The following is a 19,371-nucleotide window of genomic DNA, read 5'->3' as shown; positions in this document are numbered from 1 at the left end:
AGAAACATTTGGAGAAGAGTAGTTTGTTAGGTTTTTCTTTTTAGAGTGGTGTCAATCTAAGAACCACAATAGTATATTAATAACAGAACAAATATGGGGGATAGACAAAAGACTCTTAAAAATTAAGGCTTAACCCTAGCAGAAAAGGTCAAAGGTTTAAGTGAAGTCTCAATCAGGGCTGGGAAGCTTTGGGAATGAAGGGTGAGTCTACCACCTTCAGCAGTGACATCACAGAAGGCAGCCACACCCGTCCCCAGAACACAACTTATTTCTTAGGTTTCCAAGGTCTGAACTAGAATAGTCAGTCCAGGAGGAGAATGGGTGAAAGGAAACACAGAAGTACTGGAACAAATTCTCCACCTATACAAATGTTGCCAAGAAAAAACTTGCCAGAAAAGTCAGACAAGATCCAGGCAATGGTGTTAGGGACCAAATGTGGGAAGGAAACCAATCTCTCCTCTTTGCACAGGTGTTAAAGTCTGAATGTTCTGCACCTGTTCAGCCACTGGAAGAAAGGGCTTTAGGGGTACATGATACTATTCTTAAAATGTGAAAAGGTAACTTCATTATGGGAGAAGACTTAGGCTTTCTTTACTTGCCACCTGCAAGAGGAGGTAGCAGAGGTGGAAATGACAAAGACATCGGCTCCATCTTAAAGAGGCATTTCAAACACCACCCAGTCTCTAGCAATGGAGAAAAGGTTGCCCTTAGAGTTACAGGGTTCCCTTCATGGGCAGCTGAGGCTGGGACCTCTCAACTGTGTTCAAGGAAGGATTCCTAAAGTGGATGAGAAGTTGGGACTTAATGACCTTTAGGCTCTTTCCAACTTAAGACTGTTCTATGATTTCATCCATTTTTAATGGGCTTTTTGTGACTCACACTCAAGTCTGAGCAAAGATCAGATTGTTCCCAAACACTTCTACAGTCCTTGGTTGTACACAAAGAGCTCTGTGGACAATAGAGACACTTATCTGGGTGGCTCTATAAGGCAAGCAAACAAGCAAACAAACATTCACATGCCTGAAATATCAAGAAGAAAATTCCTCCCCAAAAGGTAAAAAAAATTATGATCCCAACGATCAGTAGATTCCTCAATCATTTGCCCTCTCGGGGTTTAATTTGGAGGATGAGAATTTGGCTTCTCAGACAAACTCATTTTAATACTCTCTCTAGCCTGCAGGGGCAATTTTAATTGAGAGGCCTTCAACTGTTTCCATGGAAACAACAAGCATTTGGGGGTCTAGCTGGACTGCAGATTCTACTCATTTAATCTAAATCCCCGCCAAAGATGGGGCTGTAGACAGATACTATCAATACCTTGGGGAAACTACTATTCTGAGAAGCATAGGACAGACTACCAAGAACTTTATTTTTAATGGATTCAGAATATACCCAGGAGTTATCAGTTGCAAACTAATTCAAATCTTCTTTTGATGAGAAGAAGATATCCTTTATTTATTTAAAAAATTTTAATTGACAGGCAAAATTGTGTGTACTTACCCTGCACGATGATTTGAAGTACGTATGTGCACACATGCACAAACACACACGCACTGTGGCATGACTAAATCTAGCTAACTAACATGCATTTCCTCATATAGTTATCATTTTTGTGGTAAGAATCCATTCCATCTACTCTCAGCATTTTTCAAGAATACAGTATATAATTAACTCAAGTCTTAAAGCACCGTGTTGAAATCGATGCCCAATGACAGTTTTCTCTTGGGCTTACTACCTAGATGGAGAGGGAGAAAAGATCGGCTCTTTCATCTATGCAAAGTGTCCAAATGCTCACTGCAGAGCAGAAGTTCTACTGAGCCTAACATCATCCTGGCAGCAATGACTCTGGATTACGAAAATGATGGGGAGAAGACAGGTCAGCCTTCTGTGTCTTAAAGAGGGGTTTCTCAATGGACTTTGTGATTCTGTTACATTCAATTTGACAAATGAGGAAGAAGCACTAGTACATGCCTGCGGAAGAATAATTATCATCAAAGCTTGTAGTTGACAAGAAGCTGGAAGAAAAAAAAATCTAAGATTACAGTGAAGTCTGCCAAGTGATTTAAACTAGGCAGTGGGATTTGTGGTAAATCCTCAGGAATGTGCAAGAACAACACCGGCAGACACCTAGTCTTGGGGAAACCTGCAAGCACCTCCTCCTCCTCCATCCACTCCACAGCCCCCTCGGAGCTGTCACTTCCTTACATGAGGCCACTGCCCCCATGAGAGCCGAGTCCCCTTACTGGGATGCTGGGATTTAGAACAGGCCTCTCTAGTGGCTGAAACTGTAAAATGCCAAACTCTGGAGCCATGTGCAGAATGGTCATGTTTTTTGTCACTTGGAGAAAGTCAACCTACAGTGAGAAACAGAAAGCCAGAGCTTAGGAAGAAACAAAGATGAGAACAAGGAGGGAAAATTCCTGACAACAGTAAAAATCCCTGGGCCCAGAAGCTGGCCTGTCCTAGAGTCCTGAGTGTCACTCTGGGAATCCTCAGAAGACAACCCTTGATTGCTTAAGAGGGTTCTTTGTGGGTCTTCCTTTACTTTGGGAATCAGGAGAGTGGCACACACACACAAAAGGCCCAAACTAGAGCCCACACTTTATGCAAGGGAAGAAAAGTGCTGTGGGGGCCAGAAGCAGACAATGGTAGAAGGAAGTGCTGGATTTAAAATGGTCACTTTACCCAGCTGGCTGATATTTCAAGTTAACATAGCAACTAAACCAGCATAAATTGTTTTCATTCATGTTAACTTTCTCAATTCCACATCATCAATGAAATTAGCCAGTTCTGGATGGAAACCTTCAGGTACTTTGTCTGTTAACTGACGTAATATGTACTTCCTTTAACTATTTGTTGTCACTAACACAGAAGTGGGATTCTGAACAGGAATTGCAGACACAGAATAAGAGTCAGAGATCAAGATTGCAGATCATAAGAAAAATATATTCAAAAGCAGTACAGATTTAGAATATAGGAAGAATTCCTCTTATAATAAAGATCACATTAATAAGGACTGATCAAAAGAACATAGTCATAAGCACTCTTCATAGTCAAACTGTGTGTTCCTATGTCCTCACTGTTCTTAGTTCCCTTGGTCTTCTCTCCCACCTGTAGCCTCTAGCTGTTGGTACAGCAGGCAGTAGAGGCAAGAATGAATTGACCAGAACCTATAGCACTGCTATAAAGATGAAATGAATAGCAATCAATTCAAAAGTTGAGAGAAACAAATATATTCAACATCTTGGCCATTCCATAGATTGGTTTTTGGACAACTAGGTTTTGGCATTATCAATCTACAGTCCTAAAGAAATGAGGCTCCAGCAAAAATAGATTTCCATTGTCCACAAGGTACTAGACAGTGTCCCTCAGAATTCAGCAGAGACAAATATGCGTCTAAAAGGAAATAAGATATGTTAATGGAACAAGTCTGAGACAATCATCATTATAACAGAAGTGAAACAGCCAGCAAACAAAAAGGTATCCATACGTGTCCATTAAGGAATGAGGGGGACTGATAATCCATTCACTTAGACAAGCTGCTTCAGAGAGGGGCAAAGAGAGCGTTCCAGAGTCTTCAACCTGCATAAATCAGTACTCCAGCTCACGTGGCTCACTTGCAATTTCCTCCAGGATTCTAAACATAGCAAGGAGGGTAGCTCGGAGGAGGCTAAGTGTGGGGCAGGCCAACATAGTAACTATGGTTTCTTTTTTCAACTTTATGTTTAAAAAGGAATATACAAAAACATAAAAACTGCACATACTTATGGGGCATCATGCAGTGTTCCCTATGTGGATATGCTGTATAATGTTGAAGTCAAGGTAAACACCTACTCAAAACATGTCTTTGTGGTGTCAACACTCAAAATCTTCTTTTTGAAATATGCAGTACATGATCATTACCTATGGTCATCCTGCTGGGCACAAGCACATCAGAGCTTCTTATTCCTAACTGTAATTTGATGCCCAACATTTCGTCACCCCACTTTCACTCCTACTCTCCCCAGTCCCCGGACACTACCACTCTACTCTCTGCTTCAGTTGAGTTTGCTTTTTTTAGATTCCACATATAAGTGAGATCATGTAGAATCTGTTTTTCTGTGCCTGGCTTATTCTGTAGCATAATGTTGTACAAATGGTGGGATTTCCTTCTTTTCAAAGGCTGAACCGTATTCTTTATGTATACGTACCACATTTTCTTTACCCATTCATCCAGGGATGGGCACTTAGGTTGTTTCCATTTCTTGGCCATTTTAAATGGTATTGCAGTGAACACAGGAATGCAGAAGTCTCTTCAGTACATTGACTTCATTTCCTTTGGGAATATACCCAGGAGCGGGAGAGCTGGATTACATGGTAGCTCTATTTTTAGTTTTGTGAGGAACCTCATGCTGCCAGGGGGGTGTTCTCCATAATGGCTGCAATATTTTTTACATTTCCATCAACACTGTGCAAGGGCCCCCTTTCCTCCACATCCAGGCCAGCACTTGTTATCTGACTACCTTGCTTTGAATCCCAATTCCTCCTCTTACTACCTATGATCTTGGGCAAGTTACCTCACCTGCCTAGGTCTCAATTTCCACACATGTGAAATGGTACCCTATGACATAAGGTTATTATAAGCATGAATGAAAAATAATCCAAGTAAATTCAAACATCAAGTTCTTAGCACATAGTAAAAACTCAATAAAAGTTTATCACCTTTATTACTATTATATTAGAACAGAAGGAAGTCATTGGGTACTACAGAGGCATCTAAGAGGAGTTTTAGTCCAACTGTGTTGACTCCATTGTGTTGACTCCATTTCACTCTGAGCACTTGTCCTCTCTGAGCCCCTTCTAAGGAAAATTATGGCCACATCTGATGATCATGCCTAATGGAGATGACAGTGACTGGGGCATGCTACTCAGATTTTTGGGGAGAGGAACTGGGAATAATCTAAGACATGCAGAGAAAGGCAGAAGGGAAAGCCATGAATAAGCTAAAGTCAGGAATAGGCAGAGGCCTCGAGAGAGTGGAAGCTAAGAGTACACAGACATGGTGTTGCGGAGAAGAGAGCAGAAGGAAGTCAGTGACAGCAGCAGGCAGGTGGGTACAATCAGCAGTACTGTGGCAGTGCATGGAACCAGGAGCAAGGACACCTCTGCATTCAGGGGGCTGGCTGGACACACTGGGTGTCCGAGTCACTACTCTTGAATGACCCTCAGTTGCTGAACCACATCCTGTCTTCTGTGAGATCTGACTGTCCTGTGGTTTGCTGAACATAGTATGCCTTGGAAAGAATGTGAAAAATCAGCAGCCTTCCCATTTATCTCCATCTCCTCATTAGTACTTCGATCATTCAGCTAGCTCTGGAATTGAAGCAGCTTCTCCCCATGGTTCTGCAATAAAGGAATATGTTCTGAGTAACGATTTCTTCTTGACAGAGGTTTCTATGCACAGGCAGAAACAGAAAAGGCAAACAAAGCTCCAGAGGGTTCCAAACCAATAAACTTCAGGAGTGTCTGTGGCTTTTTTCACCACAAGCACAGAGCAGCCTCTGTGTGCCACCTGGCAAGTTTCAGCTTCTTCTCTGTCAACCCACACAGAAAAGAAATACAAAAATAGCACTCATACACCCTGAGGTCTGGGACTCTTCTGCTTTTGCGTATACAAGCACATTCCTTTCAACTGCTGGATGAGAAACAGAGAGACAGGCATATGAAATGTGTATGCAAAGTCAGGCCAGATGGACCCCTTGGAGATTTATGAGACAGGGTCTTGATTCACACAGTCCTCCGTAAATCAGGCTCTACTGGAGTGGGACTGACAACAATTTCCCTAGAGTAAGAGGGAGATAAGCATGTTCTTATTGAGACAGGAAGACTAGGTATGACATTTCAAAGAAAATGCGGTTATCCAGGGGTGGTCCTGGAGAATTGGAAATGTGGTTGCAAACAATGTCCACACAAAGACCAAGTAGGGGCCAGAGGACCACAGAGAAGCCTGTCCCTATAGAAATTTACCAAAAACCCTCAAAGAAAGTTACATGGAAACGCCACTCTGAAAAACCCCAAACCTTTATCTACCCAAGAAACTGATGCAGAGGCCAAGAAGAGGACTAGGGAGGAGAAGAAAGCTTTTTAGACCTGAAGAGTCCCAGATGTAAGGGAATAACAGCAGCTGACAAAGAGGCAAGTCTTCAGGAAGACCAGCAGCTTCAAAGGCATGTGGTTCCTTCCCAGTTTATCTTATCACAGAAGGTTATCAGTGGGCTGAGCTGGGCGTCGTGACGTGACACATGCCTGTAATTCCAGCTTCTTGGGAGGCTGAGGAGGGAGAAGCATGAGTTGGACGCCAGCCAGGGCAACTTAAAAAGATCCTGTCTCAAAAAAAAATTTTTTTTAAATAAAAAAAGTAAGAAAAGGGAAAAACAACAAGGTTATCAGTGAGACTCAAGTAATCTTTTCTTGCAGATAAGAATGGTCATGACCTGCCTTTGAGGAGAAGTGACAATCATCTTTTAGGTCTACATAAAATCCCACAACCAAGCAGCTGCCCCAAGTCCTGTCAGCTAGTCGCTCACAGGCAGGGAAACCACTCTCCCCATGAGCACTGGTGAGTGACTGCTGCATAAATTCGGGAACAGTCAAATGCCAAAGTGCCACCTTTCAGAAGTTCCACGTTTTCCTAACCATTCCCCAGAATTTTCATGTGCACATTCAGAAGAGGGGAGAAGTACCTAGGAACATTCCAGGCTATGTATATAGTTTAAACTGAATAATAACAGAGAATGTTATGGACTGAATATGTTACCCCTAAATTCTTATGTTGAAGCCCTAACCCTCAGTATGATGGTAGATAATTGGGTGACTAAGTGGGGAGGGTCTTCAGAGTGGGAACCCCATAATGAGCTAGGTGTCCTTATAAGAAGGGAAGAGACGAAACCCAACTTCTCTCACTCTGCCATGTGAAGAAATAGCAAGATAGCATCCATCTGCAAACCAAGCAGAGAGCCCTCCCTAGGAACTGAACTGATCAGCACCTTCATCTTGGACTTACAGACTCCAGAACTATGAGAAATCAAAGTCTGTGGCGAAAGTTCCGCAGTCTATCGTATTTTGTCAGAAGCATACTAAGACAGATTTTGATCATGGTGCTCCAAAACCAAAGTGAAAAAAAGCAAAGTCTAGCCTAGTGGTGGTGATCGACTATTCTGAAACCACAGAGATATCCGACTCATTAGATACTGAGCAAATACTTCAACAGGGACTGCCTGTGGGGCCAGGTATTGTGTTAATCAAGGACACTTAGAAAGAACGAAGCAGTGACACCCTAGGGGAGCTGGGCCTAGAGGGGAGAAACTAAAACAGAGTGTGCTGCACAGAGGACCTGGCACTGGGTGTCATAGGGGGCAGAGGGAGGGGTGGTTTGTATCAGCAAGTATGGAGACAGGGTGACAGGTCTTGGCTCAATGCGGCATCTAGGTGGGAGTGTGACAGGTGGCAAGAGGAGAAGAGGCTGTCAGGGTGAGGCTGGATTTGCCTCTACAGGCATTTTGAGGAGAGAAAGGCCCAACCACATCTGCATGTAGGAAGCCTGCTCAGGCAGCAGTTAAGTGCCTTGCAAGCACCTGGGCGATCTGTGGCAATCCAGGTGAGAGCTGCTGGGAACTTTAGCAAAAACCACACTGCTAAGCACTGACTCAGCTAGGCACTGAGCTCCCAGCTTTGCCTCACCCTCACAACAAACCCAGCAGCTGGGCACTAACATCCCATCAGGAAACACAGAGAGGCAGTAACTTGCCCTGTCACCCAGGTGAGAGAGTAGCAGAGCAGGAATTTGAGCCCAGCCCACCTGACCCCTGAACAGTGTGCTAACCACCCACTATGCCCTACTGTGTAAAGACAGCAGGTAGCAATGGGCAAGGAGACACTTATCTCTAACCCAACAGCATGTATCTGTTTCTAGAATTTTAAGAAAAACACATCAGATTTCACGGATCACTAGGAAGATCAAAGTGAGCCAGGAGCTAATAAGACCCCTGCCCTCCACACGCTACCTCCACCCCTTTGTCTCGCACACCCCAGCAAAATCAGGCAAGCAGAAAGGGGTCAGTGGGATGGCTGCATGAAGGGATTGAGACGTCCCTGGAGAAAGCAGTGGCTGTGCTACGTGGTAACACTCCCCGGGGTGAGGGCGGGTGGGGACACTGTCCTTCTGACTCTAACCCTAGTGAGGAGATTCAAGGGGAACCCTGGAGCTCTGAAGTGGCAGTCTACAGTCAGGACACATGGCAATTAGAGCCTGATTGCCTGGGAAGGGCTCTGGGGGATGTGGGCTGGCTCCTGCCCTGGAAACCTAGGGAGCTGGCTGACTGTTCCGGTGCCAGGCAAGGGTGTGTGTGGAGGGGTGCTGGCAGGTGGCATTGACCTCATTCACAGATGGTTGTGTCCAAGAGAAAATAGGAGGGCAACGCAGGAGGGGCAGCTTGGGGTTGTCTTGACACTCCTGTCAGATAGGGCTGCCCACAGGGTAAGCAGAGACCTCCAAAGGCAGAGGTCAGAGGTATACTGGCTGAGGAAGAGGCAAGGTCTGAGCTGAGGTTGCCAAGCGGCTACCCAGATACTACCAAACTCAGAGGAACCACCAGGCAGAGGAACTCAGCAGGGAAGCTTCAAATGACCAAGACATCATCCCCCTTTAATATCTGCCAGGCCCAGAATATGCAAACCCTCACCCCACTCTGCCAGGGAAGGAAATGAGCAGGGCCTCTGGTGAGTAGGGGAGAGGAGGAAGAGGGGCCAAGGCCCACATCCTCCCCCTCCTCTGGGCCCAAGGCAGATGGGCCTGGGCCAACAAGGACACTGCTGTGTGAAGAGAGGTTGGGCAATCCTGTATAACTGAGCCTGGACCTGTGCCTCAAAGTGAGAGGAGGGCAGCAATAGATATCTGAGAATAAACAACAAAATCATTAAAATTTTGACCAACTTGAATTTTCTTAGAGAAGTTCCTCTGAATAAAGTAAAAGGAGATACAAAGAGAGGAAAACTATTTTTTGTGACATGTCATGCACTTGTTGACATGCTGATTACAGCAGGTTAGAGCACAGGGTAATTTCCAGGCACAGACCAAGAGCTGTTTGCCATCCAGCTATTCAGATGCAATAGGGAACATGAGAGGATTATGTGGATAATTGAGGAGGAGAGAGGCAGACAAGCAAACTACACTTCAGTCAATAAAATGAAATCTTTGCAGAAGTCTTTTTAGCATGTCAGAGATATCTCCCTATTGTGCCTTCACAGCTGAGGAGTCCATTTTTCTATTCTAGTCATCTGGGTAACCACTTCCACCCACTGCCTACTCCAGACAAGAACCTGAACTGCCTAAAGTACTGGCCTCACTGTCTCTAACATCCTTTCCTGGAAAGAGGGGGAAGGATTTTTAGGGTGATTCTACTGTGGGACCATGATAGGAAGCAATGGGAAGGTTCTAGAATAAGAACCACAAACAGATTCCCACTTCTGTGACAGAAACAAATGGCTATCTTCTTTTCTGATACCCCTGAGGCAGAGGGTTGGAAAAAGCTTTCAGGAGAAGGAATCTTCCCTACTTGCAGGAAAATCAAGGAGAAAAGCAGCATGGGGGCTAATTTCCCATTCTCTTAATTTCTCCCTCCTGGGCAGGGCTCTGTGCACCAGATCTTTCCTTCCCATCATGCCCGAGGGAACCCAACCAAGGGAGCATGAGGGTGGACATGGAGCACTGAAAGGGAACTGGACAGAAGCAGGCTAGACGTCCCTCTTAACATCTCAAGGCCTCCAGTGTCTCCACCTTTGAAATAGAACGCCATCTGTCCCTTACAGAAGTGAAAATGAAACCCTTTCAGAAAGAGCTATTTTTTCCTGTGTAGCATTTTCCAATGTATAAAGCTCTTTTGCATATTCTCATTCCTTTGGTCACAAACATCTTGTGGGTGGTCACTGTGGGGCACAGTGCTAGGGCAAAGGAGACAGGCTGCCAGGCCTGGTTATCCCCTCTGCCCAGTGGCCAGGGCTGGGTTCAAGATTGCAGGGTGAGCAATGAGAACCCTAAACTCCCACTAACAATCAGGGAGGGGCAATTTTCCTATTCCAAAAAGCTGGATTCTATCCCTTCCCCTCAACAACTCAGCAGGTCATGTCCTCTTGGAACTGTTAGTGATGTAGGCTGTCCCTCCTGCCCACCTGAGAGCTACGTAAGTAAGTTGGGCAAAATGGAAAAGGAAAGGCACCTTAACTTTCTCATGAAGTGAGATAACCACATACAGATTCCCACTTCTGTGACAGAAACAAATGGCTATTTTCTTTTCTGATATCCGGAGTTTATGAACTTGCTATTTCTAACACTACCACTCTCACATCAGACTTTAGAAACCACATGTAATTTTACATCCTTTAATGCCATAAGAAATCCCAATAGAGTAAGCTCACTAGAGATCTGAGGAAATGACTTTTATAATTCAATGACAGAGAACACAAATAAGCCAGAGTTTAAAAGAATGCTTTCATTGTTCATTTGCTCATTTATTCTTTCATGGACAATATTTCTTGAACACCACCACATGCCATTTAATGTTCTAAATACTGGAGTGTAGCGGAGAACAAAAAATTCCCCAGTGAGCTTGCTCTTTAGTGAGAAAAGCTTTCTAGGAAAAAGCCTCCGAAGCACAGGATAAGCAGGTACGAAGGCCCTGGGGTGGTGGGGCATGTTTGGGATGTAGGACTGGCAAGATGGCAAGAAGAGGGCTGGACCACAGAAATGGAGGGTTCAGTGTGGGAGGTAAAGCCACAGAGGCAAGGCACCACATATGTATGGCTCTGAGTAAAATGATAAGCTCACAGAAGGGTTTGGAGGGACAAGCAACAGGATCTGTCTTACATTTTTAAAGGTTCATTTTGACTGCAACATGGAGACAGGCCTGGGGTGGGTGTCAGGATGTGAGTAGAGGCAGAAAAATAGCTGGAAGGTTTCTGAAATAATGCAGGCAGGGCATTGTGGCTGATTAGACCAGGGTAGAATAGAGGAGGTGGTGAGAAGAAATGAGATTCTCTGTAGAGTTTCAAGGGAGAGTTTATAATACTTGCTGATATACTGAATGTGGTATAAGAGGAAAAGAGAGAACCATGTCAAGGCTACCTGAACAAGTGGAAAGGAGGAGTTGCCATTTACTGCAATTGGGAAAGGCAGACTGGTGGGGGCTGGGATAGGAGTGCTGTCTCTGAAGTATTGAGAAGCCCTTGGGACATTGAAATGGAGACCCTGGGTGTGTCTCTGGGTATGAATCTGAAATTCAGATGAGGTTGGGACCAAAAGTATAAATCTGGAAGTCAGGCAAGATGTCTAGTGTGCAGGCCCTAAGCCTACCTGGGATCTCTGGAAGAATGTGAAGATAGAGCAGTGGTCTCAGGTTACAGCCTGGGGCAACTAAAGTTTAGAGGTCAGGGAGGTGAAATAAAAGTAGCAAGGCTGTGTGGGAAGGCACTGTCTGCAGGTAGGAGCAGCAGGAGGAAGCCAAGTGAGGAAAGTGTTTCTAGGAGAGAGGAATAACGCACCCTGCCTTCATCCCTGTTCTACTGACAAGAGACCCAAATATCTGGGTAAGAATGTGATGTGCTCCAGGATCCAGCACATCAGTGAGAAACTGTCAGGTTCCACTAAGTTCTGAAGCTGGTCACTCAGAGAAAGTGAAGGATACAGTCCATCTATAAAGACAGGGTGCAGAAAAACAGTCTGATGCAATGGCAAACAGATGGATTAAAAACTGCTTGATTGCCAGGCATGGTGGCACACATCTGTAATCCCAGTGACTCAGGAAGTTGAGGCAGGAGGATGGCAAGTTTGAGGCCAGCCTCAGCACCTTAGTGAGGTTCTAAGCAACTCAGCAAGACCCTGTCTCAAAATAAAAAGTAAAAAGGGTTGAGGATGTGGCTCAGTAGTTGAGTGCCCCTGGTTAAAGCCCCAGTACAGGGGAAAAAAAAACCAGCTTGACTAATGACACCCGAGAGCAAATGTAAGTGAATGAGTGTCACCTCTGGAGAAAATCCAAGTGACGTGTTGTTGGGTCTGTCCTTGGTCTGCTCAATATATCAGTGATTTTTATCAGTGACAATTAAATATGACTGCTGTTAGAACGATGGAGGAGGCTTTTGTCCCAGGGTCTCTCCCAGACCTACTGAACTGGAATTTCCTCAGGTGGCAGGGGGGCAAGGGACAGGCTACGGGAAGTCCTCATTCAGAAGGGGGAATTAAGGGAGGAGATTGATCACCGTGTGCAGCTAAAGCCAAGCTGAGAGGAAAGGCGACCTGCTGAATGATGTTCAGGCTCCAGAGCCATCTCAGCAGGTATGGAGGTGGGCTGACAAACAAGCAATCTTGCATTTGACTTTGAAAACCACCAGACACAAGGTGGGTGGGTAAGCCAGCCAGGTCTGTGACCAGCCTGAGACTCTCAGCAAGCTGTGGACTCAGTGATCAACAACAGTGGGTCTCAAGCCTCAAAGACATTCGATGATGTGAGATGGGACACAATCTAGCCCTGTTCCCTCTGTCCCAAAAGCATTCCATCCAGAGTACAGACACACTTAGGGAGGCCAGAGAAGCATGACCAAGATGGAGAATGGACTCTAGCCCAGGCCCGTGAGGACCACCCAGAGAGCTGTTTAGTCTGGCAACTCCAAAGGAATCAGACCTCCACCCTGAATTGCCTCAAGGGCTAACACATGGAAGGACTTATTCTGTAGGATCCAACAGAGTAGATCCAGAACCAATGCATGAAAATTAGTGGGATATGAGTCTAATATGATGGAAGGAAGCTCTTTTTAACAGTAAGAGCAACACAAAGAGAGAAATGGTGGGTAGTGGCTGTGGAAATTATTAAATGTATGTACACTCCTAAGTAGTATTTATGGTAATATCTTGTTTTGTGCACATGTATGTATACATTTATGCAAACCCTTCCTACAACTGGGTAAATTCCCTGATGACTGAAAACACCTCAACTTCATATCCCTAGATCCAGCATAGCCCTGTTACATCTATGTGCTAAATAAATGTTATTTGAATGAATGAGTTCATTATGGCTGAATGTTGCCAGAGTGTTGATATAGAGGTGATTCATGTTACACAACTGTTAGTGTTCTTCCAAACAGCAGATCCTATGATCACTGAAAAACTACAAGTTGCTTTCCCTGGAGACAGGCATCCTTTGCCTCTTCACAGACAATTTAGAATTTATATAAAATGAATTATTTAATAATTATTTCTAACATTCACTCTAGGTTTAAAACTGACTGGCATTAAGTATGAGTGGTAATAATTTTTGTCTCCAAAGTTTCTGTACTCCAAGTAAATATGTTTAAAGTCCCATCTAAGTTGACTGGGGTAGTACACACCTGAAATCCCAGCTACTAGGAAGGCTGAGGCAGGAGGACTGAGTTTAAGGCAAGCCTAAGCAATTAAGCAAGACCCTGTATCAAAATAAAAACTAAAAGGGCTGGGGATGTAGCTCAGTGGTATAACATCCATGGGTTCCATCTCTACTACTGCTAAATAAATAAATACAATATAAAGCCCCATCTGTTTAGGAAATCTGATCCTCGCAGTGGAAATCAGATCCTTCCATCTGTGACCCAGTTTTAGGGTTTTCCCTCTAGGCCTTCTTTAAATATCACCACATCTTGAGCTGGAGCATTTACTGATTCACCCACTAATGTTATCAGCTTATGAAGGGCACACTTGCCTGCTGCCCTCAAACTGGTTGGGATTCACCTCAAAACATCCCATCAGAGTTCTGGCTCAGTGTGGAGGTTAACCCAAAGGAGTTCAACAGTGTGGCCTTTGCAGTTTACTACTAGGTGATCTATGCACATCACATCCTCCTTAAGAGAACCTAAAATAAAATCAGTCCTCTCTGTTGCATGGGTCTGAGCCTGGAACTCCTCTAAAATTTGAAGTAGCTTTCAAAACCACACTCTGCTGTTGCCTCTATGCAGGAGCGAATGGGCTGTGGTCATGCTTCCAAGGGAGAGGGCCATGTCTCCAGGGACCCAAAGCCTGCAAGCAGGTGCTGTGGTGAGGAACATCTCATTTAATCTTCACAATATTAGGTGAGGAAATGGGCCCATTTGCACACACAAGAAAAGAGCAACTCAGAGAAGAAAACTCAGTTGCCCAAAGTCACCTGGAGGAGATGGTGAATGGAGGAGCCAGAATCTGAACTCATGTCTGTTCAGGCTACTACATCCAATACCATAGACTGGGTGGCTTAAATAACACTATTATTTCTCACAGTACTGGGGACCAGGAAATCCAAGACAAAGGTTCCAATAGCCTTTTTGCCTAGCGAGGTCCCTTCCTGGTTATGTCCTCTCCTAGCAGAGAGAGAGAGAGACAGACAGACAGACAGACAGACAGACAGACAGACAGAGATAGAGATCTTGTCTCCTCTGATAAGGACATTAACCCTGTTCATGAAAGCTCTATCATCAGGGTCTAATTGCACCCCACAGCCTCACCTCCAAGTATCATCACTAGGGACGAGGGCCTCCACATCTGATTCATGGGGACACAAACATTCAGTCTGTAGCCAGCCCTGAAGCTGCGTTCTTTACCCACATAGCAATCAGAACAGTCATAAAATGAAAGTCGGATGGGGATACTCCCTTACCAAAATGCCCCGGCAGCTCCTCTGATTCCTAGAATATACTCAAAATTCTGCAGGACTCTGCCCAGCCTGGTCTCTGCCTATCTCTCCAGTCACATCCCCTACTTCCTGTCCTTGATCCTTCCTGTCACTCAGTGGAATCACCCAGGCCCTGCCTCAGGGCCACTGCACTTGCTGTCCCTCTTCCTAGAATGCTCTTAGGCCATTACTCTGCAGAGTTCTCTTACTTCATCTGGTCTCTGCTCCAATGCCACTTTCACAGGGAGGCTGTTGCCAAGGATTCCATCTAAAAGAGACTCCTCCTACCACACCATAAGTAGCCCTCACCCTATACTTAATGTTTCTTGCCAGTGCTCACCAGTACCTAGAAGAATATTCTTGGCTAATTACCTGCTTCCAGTCAGTGTCCCACTAGAATGCAAGCTCATTTCCTGCTGCATTCCCCATACCCAGGGCACAGACACCTGGTCAGTGCTCACAAAATTGGGTTGTTGTGTGGCTGGACACCTCCTTTATTCTCTGCTACTATCTGGTCCCTGCTCATGAAGTTCTGCTACACAGTAGCTAGGTGACTTGGCAGGTAACACCAGGCTTCAAGAGAAACACTATGTTATCCCTTGCTCTGGATTTGGGAGACACTGCCAATTTTACAAGTTTGTGATTTTATCAGAAAAGAGACATTTAAAAGGCAACCAATGAAATAAAAATATAATTATATTTCATAAAAAAAACCTATAAAATGATCAAGTGTTTATTGCTAGAATAGACAATTAGTTCATTTAATACCTCCCAGCAGCTTTTCAAAGTGGATAGAAATGGACTCTTATTAAAGGAGTTATAAAAGGCTATGTTATCTGGCATTTAACCAACCAGAGGGCTTTTAAAAGGGGAATTTCTGAGATTCCACCAATACAAATCCCTAAGCTTAACTGGGATGAGGCAAAGCTAATCATAATCCAAGAGAAGATTAGTATTCAATGGAAAAGTTTCTGGAGATAAAATTATCTCTGTTTGGGGAACTCAATTTGTCTTCATGTATAATCACAATCCTGCCTCAAAAGCCTACATTTGCTGAGGACAGGTTCATTTTCCATAAGACATTTAATATACTACATTGGCATTTTGTAAATAAACAGAGGGTGGCATACTTTCTTTCCTTCTTTTTTTTGGGGGGGTGGAGTAGGGTGTCAGTGATGGAACCCAGGGCCACACACACGCTGAGTAAGCGCTCTACATCTGAGCTGCACCCGCCACCAAACAGCACATTTTCAAAATTCACAATTAACTTCAAGTTTTGTTTTAGGAGGGAGGTCTATCTAAGGGTCTATCTGCATGTTGTTTTAGTTGTGGAGATTCCCACTGTCATGTGAAGGTCTTTTGTTAACCTGGAGCTGCTTAGTTTTTCTCATTTTTATCTACTGATAATGGCCCTTAATACATTTATCACTTCAAAAGAACTGGCTTCAGGCGTGATCAGGCTCCAGGGTGAATAGCCAAGAGATGAAGCAACTGCCTTCTGGGGAATGTTAGGCTAACCCCTTAGTTTACAAGAACTTTTAACCAACCAAACACCCTCGCACTCTGGCCAGGTGGATGACAGCGAGGCTTGACTATAGCAAATACCAGGACAGAGGGAGGCTGCTGGAGGTTTCACTTCCAAATAAGGAAAAGAAAAGGGGTTCACATTCATTTTTGAATTCCAGTGGTGGCCTTGTTAGGAGAAGTTGTAGAGAAAAACTAAAGATGCAATGGGAAGTCCAGTGGAGGCGTGAACACGGGCGGCCATCCTCATAAACATGCTTGGAACGGAAACAGGCCCAGCACTGCACCAGCTCCCTATAACTTAGAACACGCTCCCTGGATTTCCAGATTCCTCCTTTTACTATACTGTACTTGTGAATGTTCTTAATACTTACAATCAGCATCCACCTCTTCGCATTTTTTGAGCATTAATGATGAGTTCATTTGATATTCAAATGTGAATTTATATCTGCTTCTTTCATACCACGTGCTAATAGTTTATCACACAACATACTAGAAATAACATGTTTTATAGCGTGAGTCATCTTCCACAGGATTTAAGAGGTGGGGGAGGTTATAGGTGGTTTAGTGATATTTAAAAGCATTACTGAAATTCTTGTGCCTGAGTAAAAAATATGCTATGGAAACATAGATCTCTGGCCAACTGATTAAATCCCAACCACATTCTCTGTTGCACACAAATACTGTTATTTTTGTAATTATTTTGATGCAGTAAACATTTTAGGGTCTATCCCTAAAGAGTCTTGGCGAATGTGACATTTAACTTTCAAGAATTCATTCTTTCATCCAAGAGTCATATTTCTTTACACTCTGCAGCTGTCAAAGACAAAAAGGAGACATGTAATGTACAGAGTCTAACCGAAATGTGGGTATTTTCATGATATTCAACTTACTTTTTCATTCCACGCCCACAGTCCAATTCCAAGAAATGCTATTCCCAAAAACTGAAAAAAAGAAAGAAAGTAGTGTAAGTATGAGGGTAAACACTGTATGTCTACTAATACAAACAAGAAAGACTTCAATCAATTCTTCTGTCACTTCACCTGACTGGAAAATGACTTCTCCAAACTCTGAGAAACCATCTTTACCAGGAAAAGAAATTGCACAATCTTTCTGCTTTAAATTATTACAATATTAAGAAGAATGCTTGGAAGCCATTGAAAATAAAGAATAATACTTAGGTAGAAAGGTAGGGGGGACCCCCCCCCCCAGTACTGGGGATTAAACTTGAGGGCACTTAACCACCGAGTCACATCCCCAGTCCTGTTAATTTTTTATTTTGAGACAGGGTCTCACTAAGTTGCTTAGGCCCTGGCTAATGTGCTAAGGCTGGCCGGGAACTTGGAATCCTCCTGTCTCAGCCCCCTGAGTCACTGAAATTCCAGGTGTGGAACAAGCATTAGGTAGAATCTTGAATGAAATGAGCATTCCAGGTGCGAACAGGCATTAGGTAGAATCATCACAACAGGCGTTAGGTAGAATCCTGAGTGAAATGAGTTATTGACAATGTAGAATTCTGTCTTTGGGGGTAGGAATGAAAACAGTGGTATCCCCATGAATCTCAGCCTGACAGTCACTGGAAAATGGATAAGCAGTGCATGAAGTCAGAGGAGCCAACCATCACACCATTATAAATGGCAGGAGCATCCAGGTACCCCAACAAGTCCTTTATCACTCCTTCAAAGGCAGCAAGAATCTTATCAAGTTCAATTCCTAGATTCTTTTATTTTTCAGAAACTTAAATTACTTAAATTGTAGGTCAGACAGCTTCCACGGCTCTTTCTGGTCTAAACTCAGTCCTCCAACTTCATGCATGACTTGACGCATTCAGCCCAGTGCAGAGACGCATCTCAAACACATCACATATCTCACAGTTCTGCCAATTAGCTGCATTGAGGATGGGAGAGCAGTGACAGGAGGGGAGCAGTTGATAACTGGGAAGACTTTCCACTTTAATTAGTTCTCACTGTATTCCATCTGCTCTAAGATGCACATTTTTCTCCCTATATCTTAACAACTCTGAAATTGGAATATGTCTTAAAGTTGATGGTATCTCATAGCTTGATCCCCCTGCCTTTGATAGTACTTAAAATAATAGGGTGTCTTATCAGTGGGATGCCACAGATTGGGTGACGCACTACACAGGGCTCTGCACCCACTGAGCGCCTTGATTGGAGCTGGTTAATTGGCTATGGGGAAACATTCACCTCACTCCTCACCTTTACTGTCAATGGTGACTCTGGATTTCCTCTCCAAACATTTAAGTGAAAAGGGAGTGGGCGGGCGACAAGCAGGTTAAGTCTGATGGAGGCAGCGCACACTGTTTGTTTTATTAACATCTTGATTAAGTTAAATGTCAGGAAAGCTGTCCAAGGAGAGGGTGTACAGAGAACACGAGAGTGAGAGTGGTTATTCTTTAGGGCTTCAGGGAAATCTGAGAACTGTCCACCTGGCTTGAGCTCTGCTGCTCACAGCAGGGAGTTACTGACATTTTGGAGGTAATGGCTAATAAATCCAAACCAGGCTGGGAAAATAGCAGGAGTAGAGGGAAAGACGGGACTGAAGGAAGACAATTAACTCCTCTGAAATGTGGTGGTGTTTTTAGAAGTAGAACTTCCCAAAGCTCCCAAAAATTATCGGACAATAAATAATATGGTAGGCAATACATACTGAGCCCCTATACAGAAAAGCCTCAGCACACAGTTGATCTGTAAAAAATGAAGACTCTGTTCTTCTGACCCTTGCTCCTACAGAGGGGCTGCTGCAAAGTGTTTAGAAAGAATTCTTGTCTTCATCACCCTGCAGAAAAACTGTGGTCAGCCCCTCTACTGCCTTGGTCAGAATGCTATTTCATGTGACATTTCAGAATCAAAACAACAAAAGAACCAAAATAAAACAACTCAGTATGTTATAATTATATAGTGTTTTATGATCATATTTATCATGCAAACAGAGGAACAACTGACAAGTGAATGCACAGGACCCCACAGGACGGAAGCAGCACCAGAGTGCAGAGTTGAGGCTCTGATGTCACGTACGATGGCATCAAACTCATCCCAGTGACACAGCTACTTTTTAATGTAAAAGCTCTTCATGGACAATTGTTTGTTTATCTCCCCTGATGGTGCTAAACAGAGTGGGTGTG

General features: G+C 44.1%; 1 protein-coding gene across 5 annotated transcripts in view; it reads right to left on the bottom strand.

Moving 5' to 3' along the window:
• TSPAN5 (tetraspanin 5) overlaps window positions 1–19,371 on the bottom strand; it is a 161,959-nt gene that overhangs the window by 15,500 nt on the left and 127,088 nt on the right. For all 5 annotated transcript variants that reach the window (XM_079153840.1, XM_079153844.1, XM_079153842.1 and 2 more), the window contains exon 2: window positions 17,120–17,170. In XM_079153840.1, coding sequence (XP_079009966.1) covers window positions 17,120–17,170 — 51 coding nt within the window. The remainder of the gene's footprint in view (window positions 1–17,119; window positions 17,171–19,371) is intronic.

This window comes from Sciurus vulgaris, assembly GCF_902686455.1.
Source record: "Sciurus vulgaris genome assembly, chromosome: 9".
NCBI classification, from domain to species: domain Eukaryota; kingdom Metazoa; phylum Chordata; class Mammalia; order Rodentia; family Sciuridae; genus Sciurus; species Sciurus vulgaris.
The sequence above is the reverse complement of the archived record's forward strand: the minus strand, read 5'-3'. Positions and strand labels throughout refer to the sequence as shown.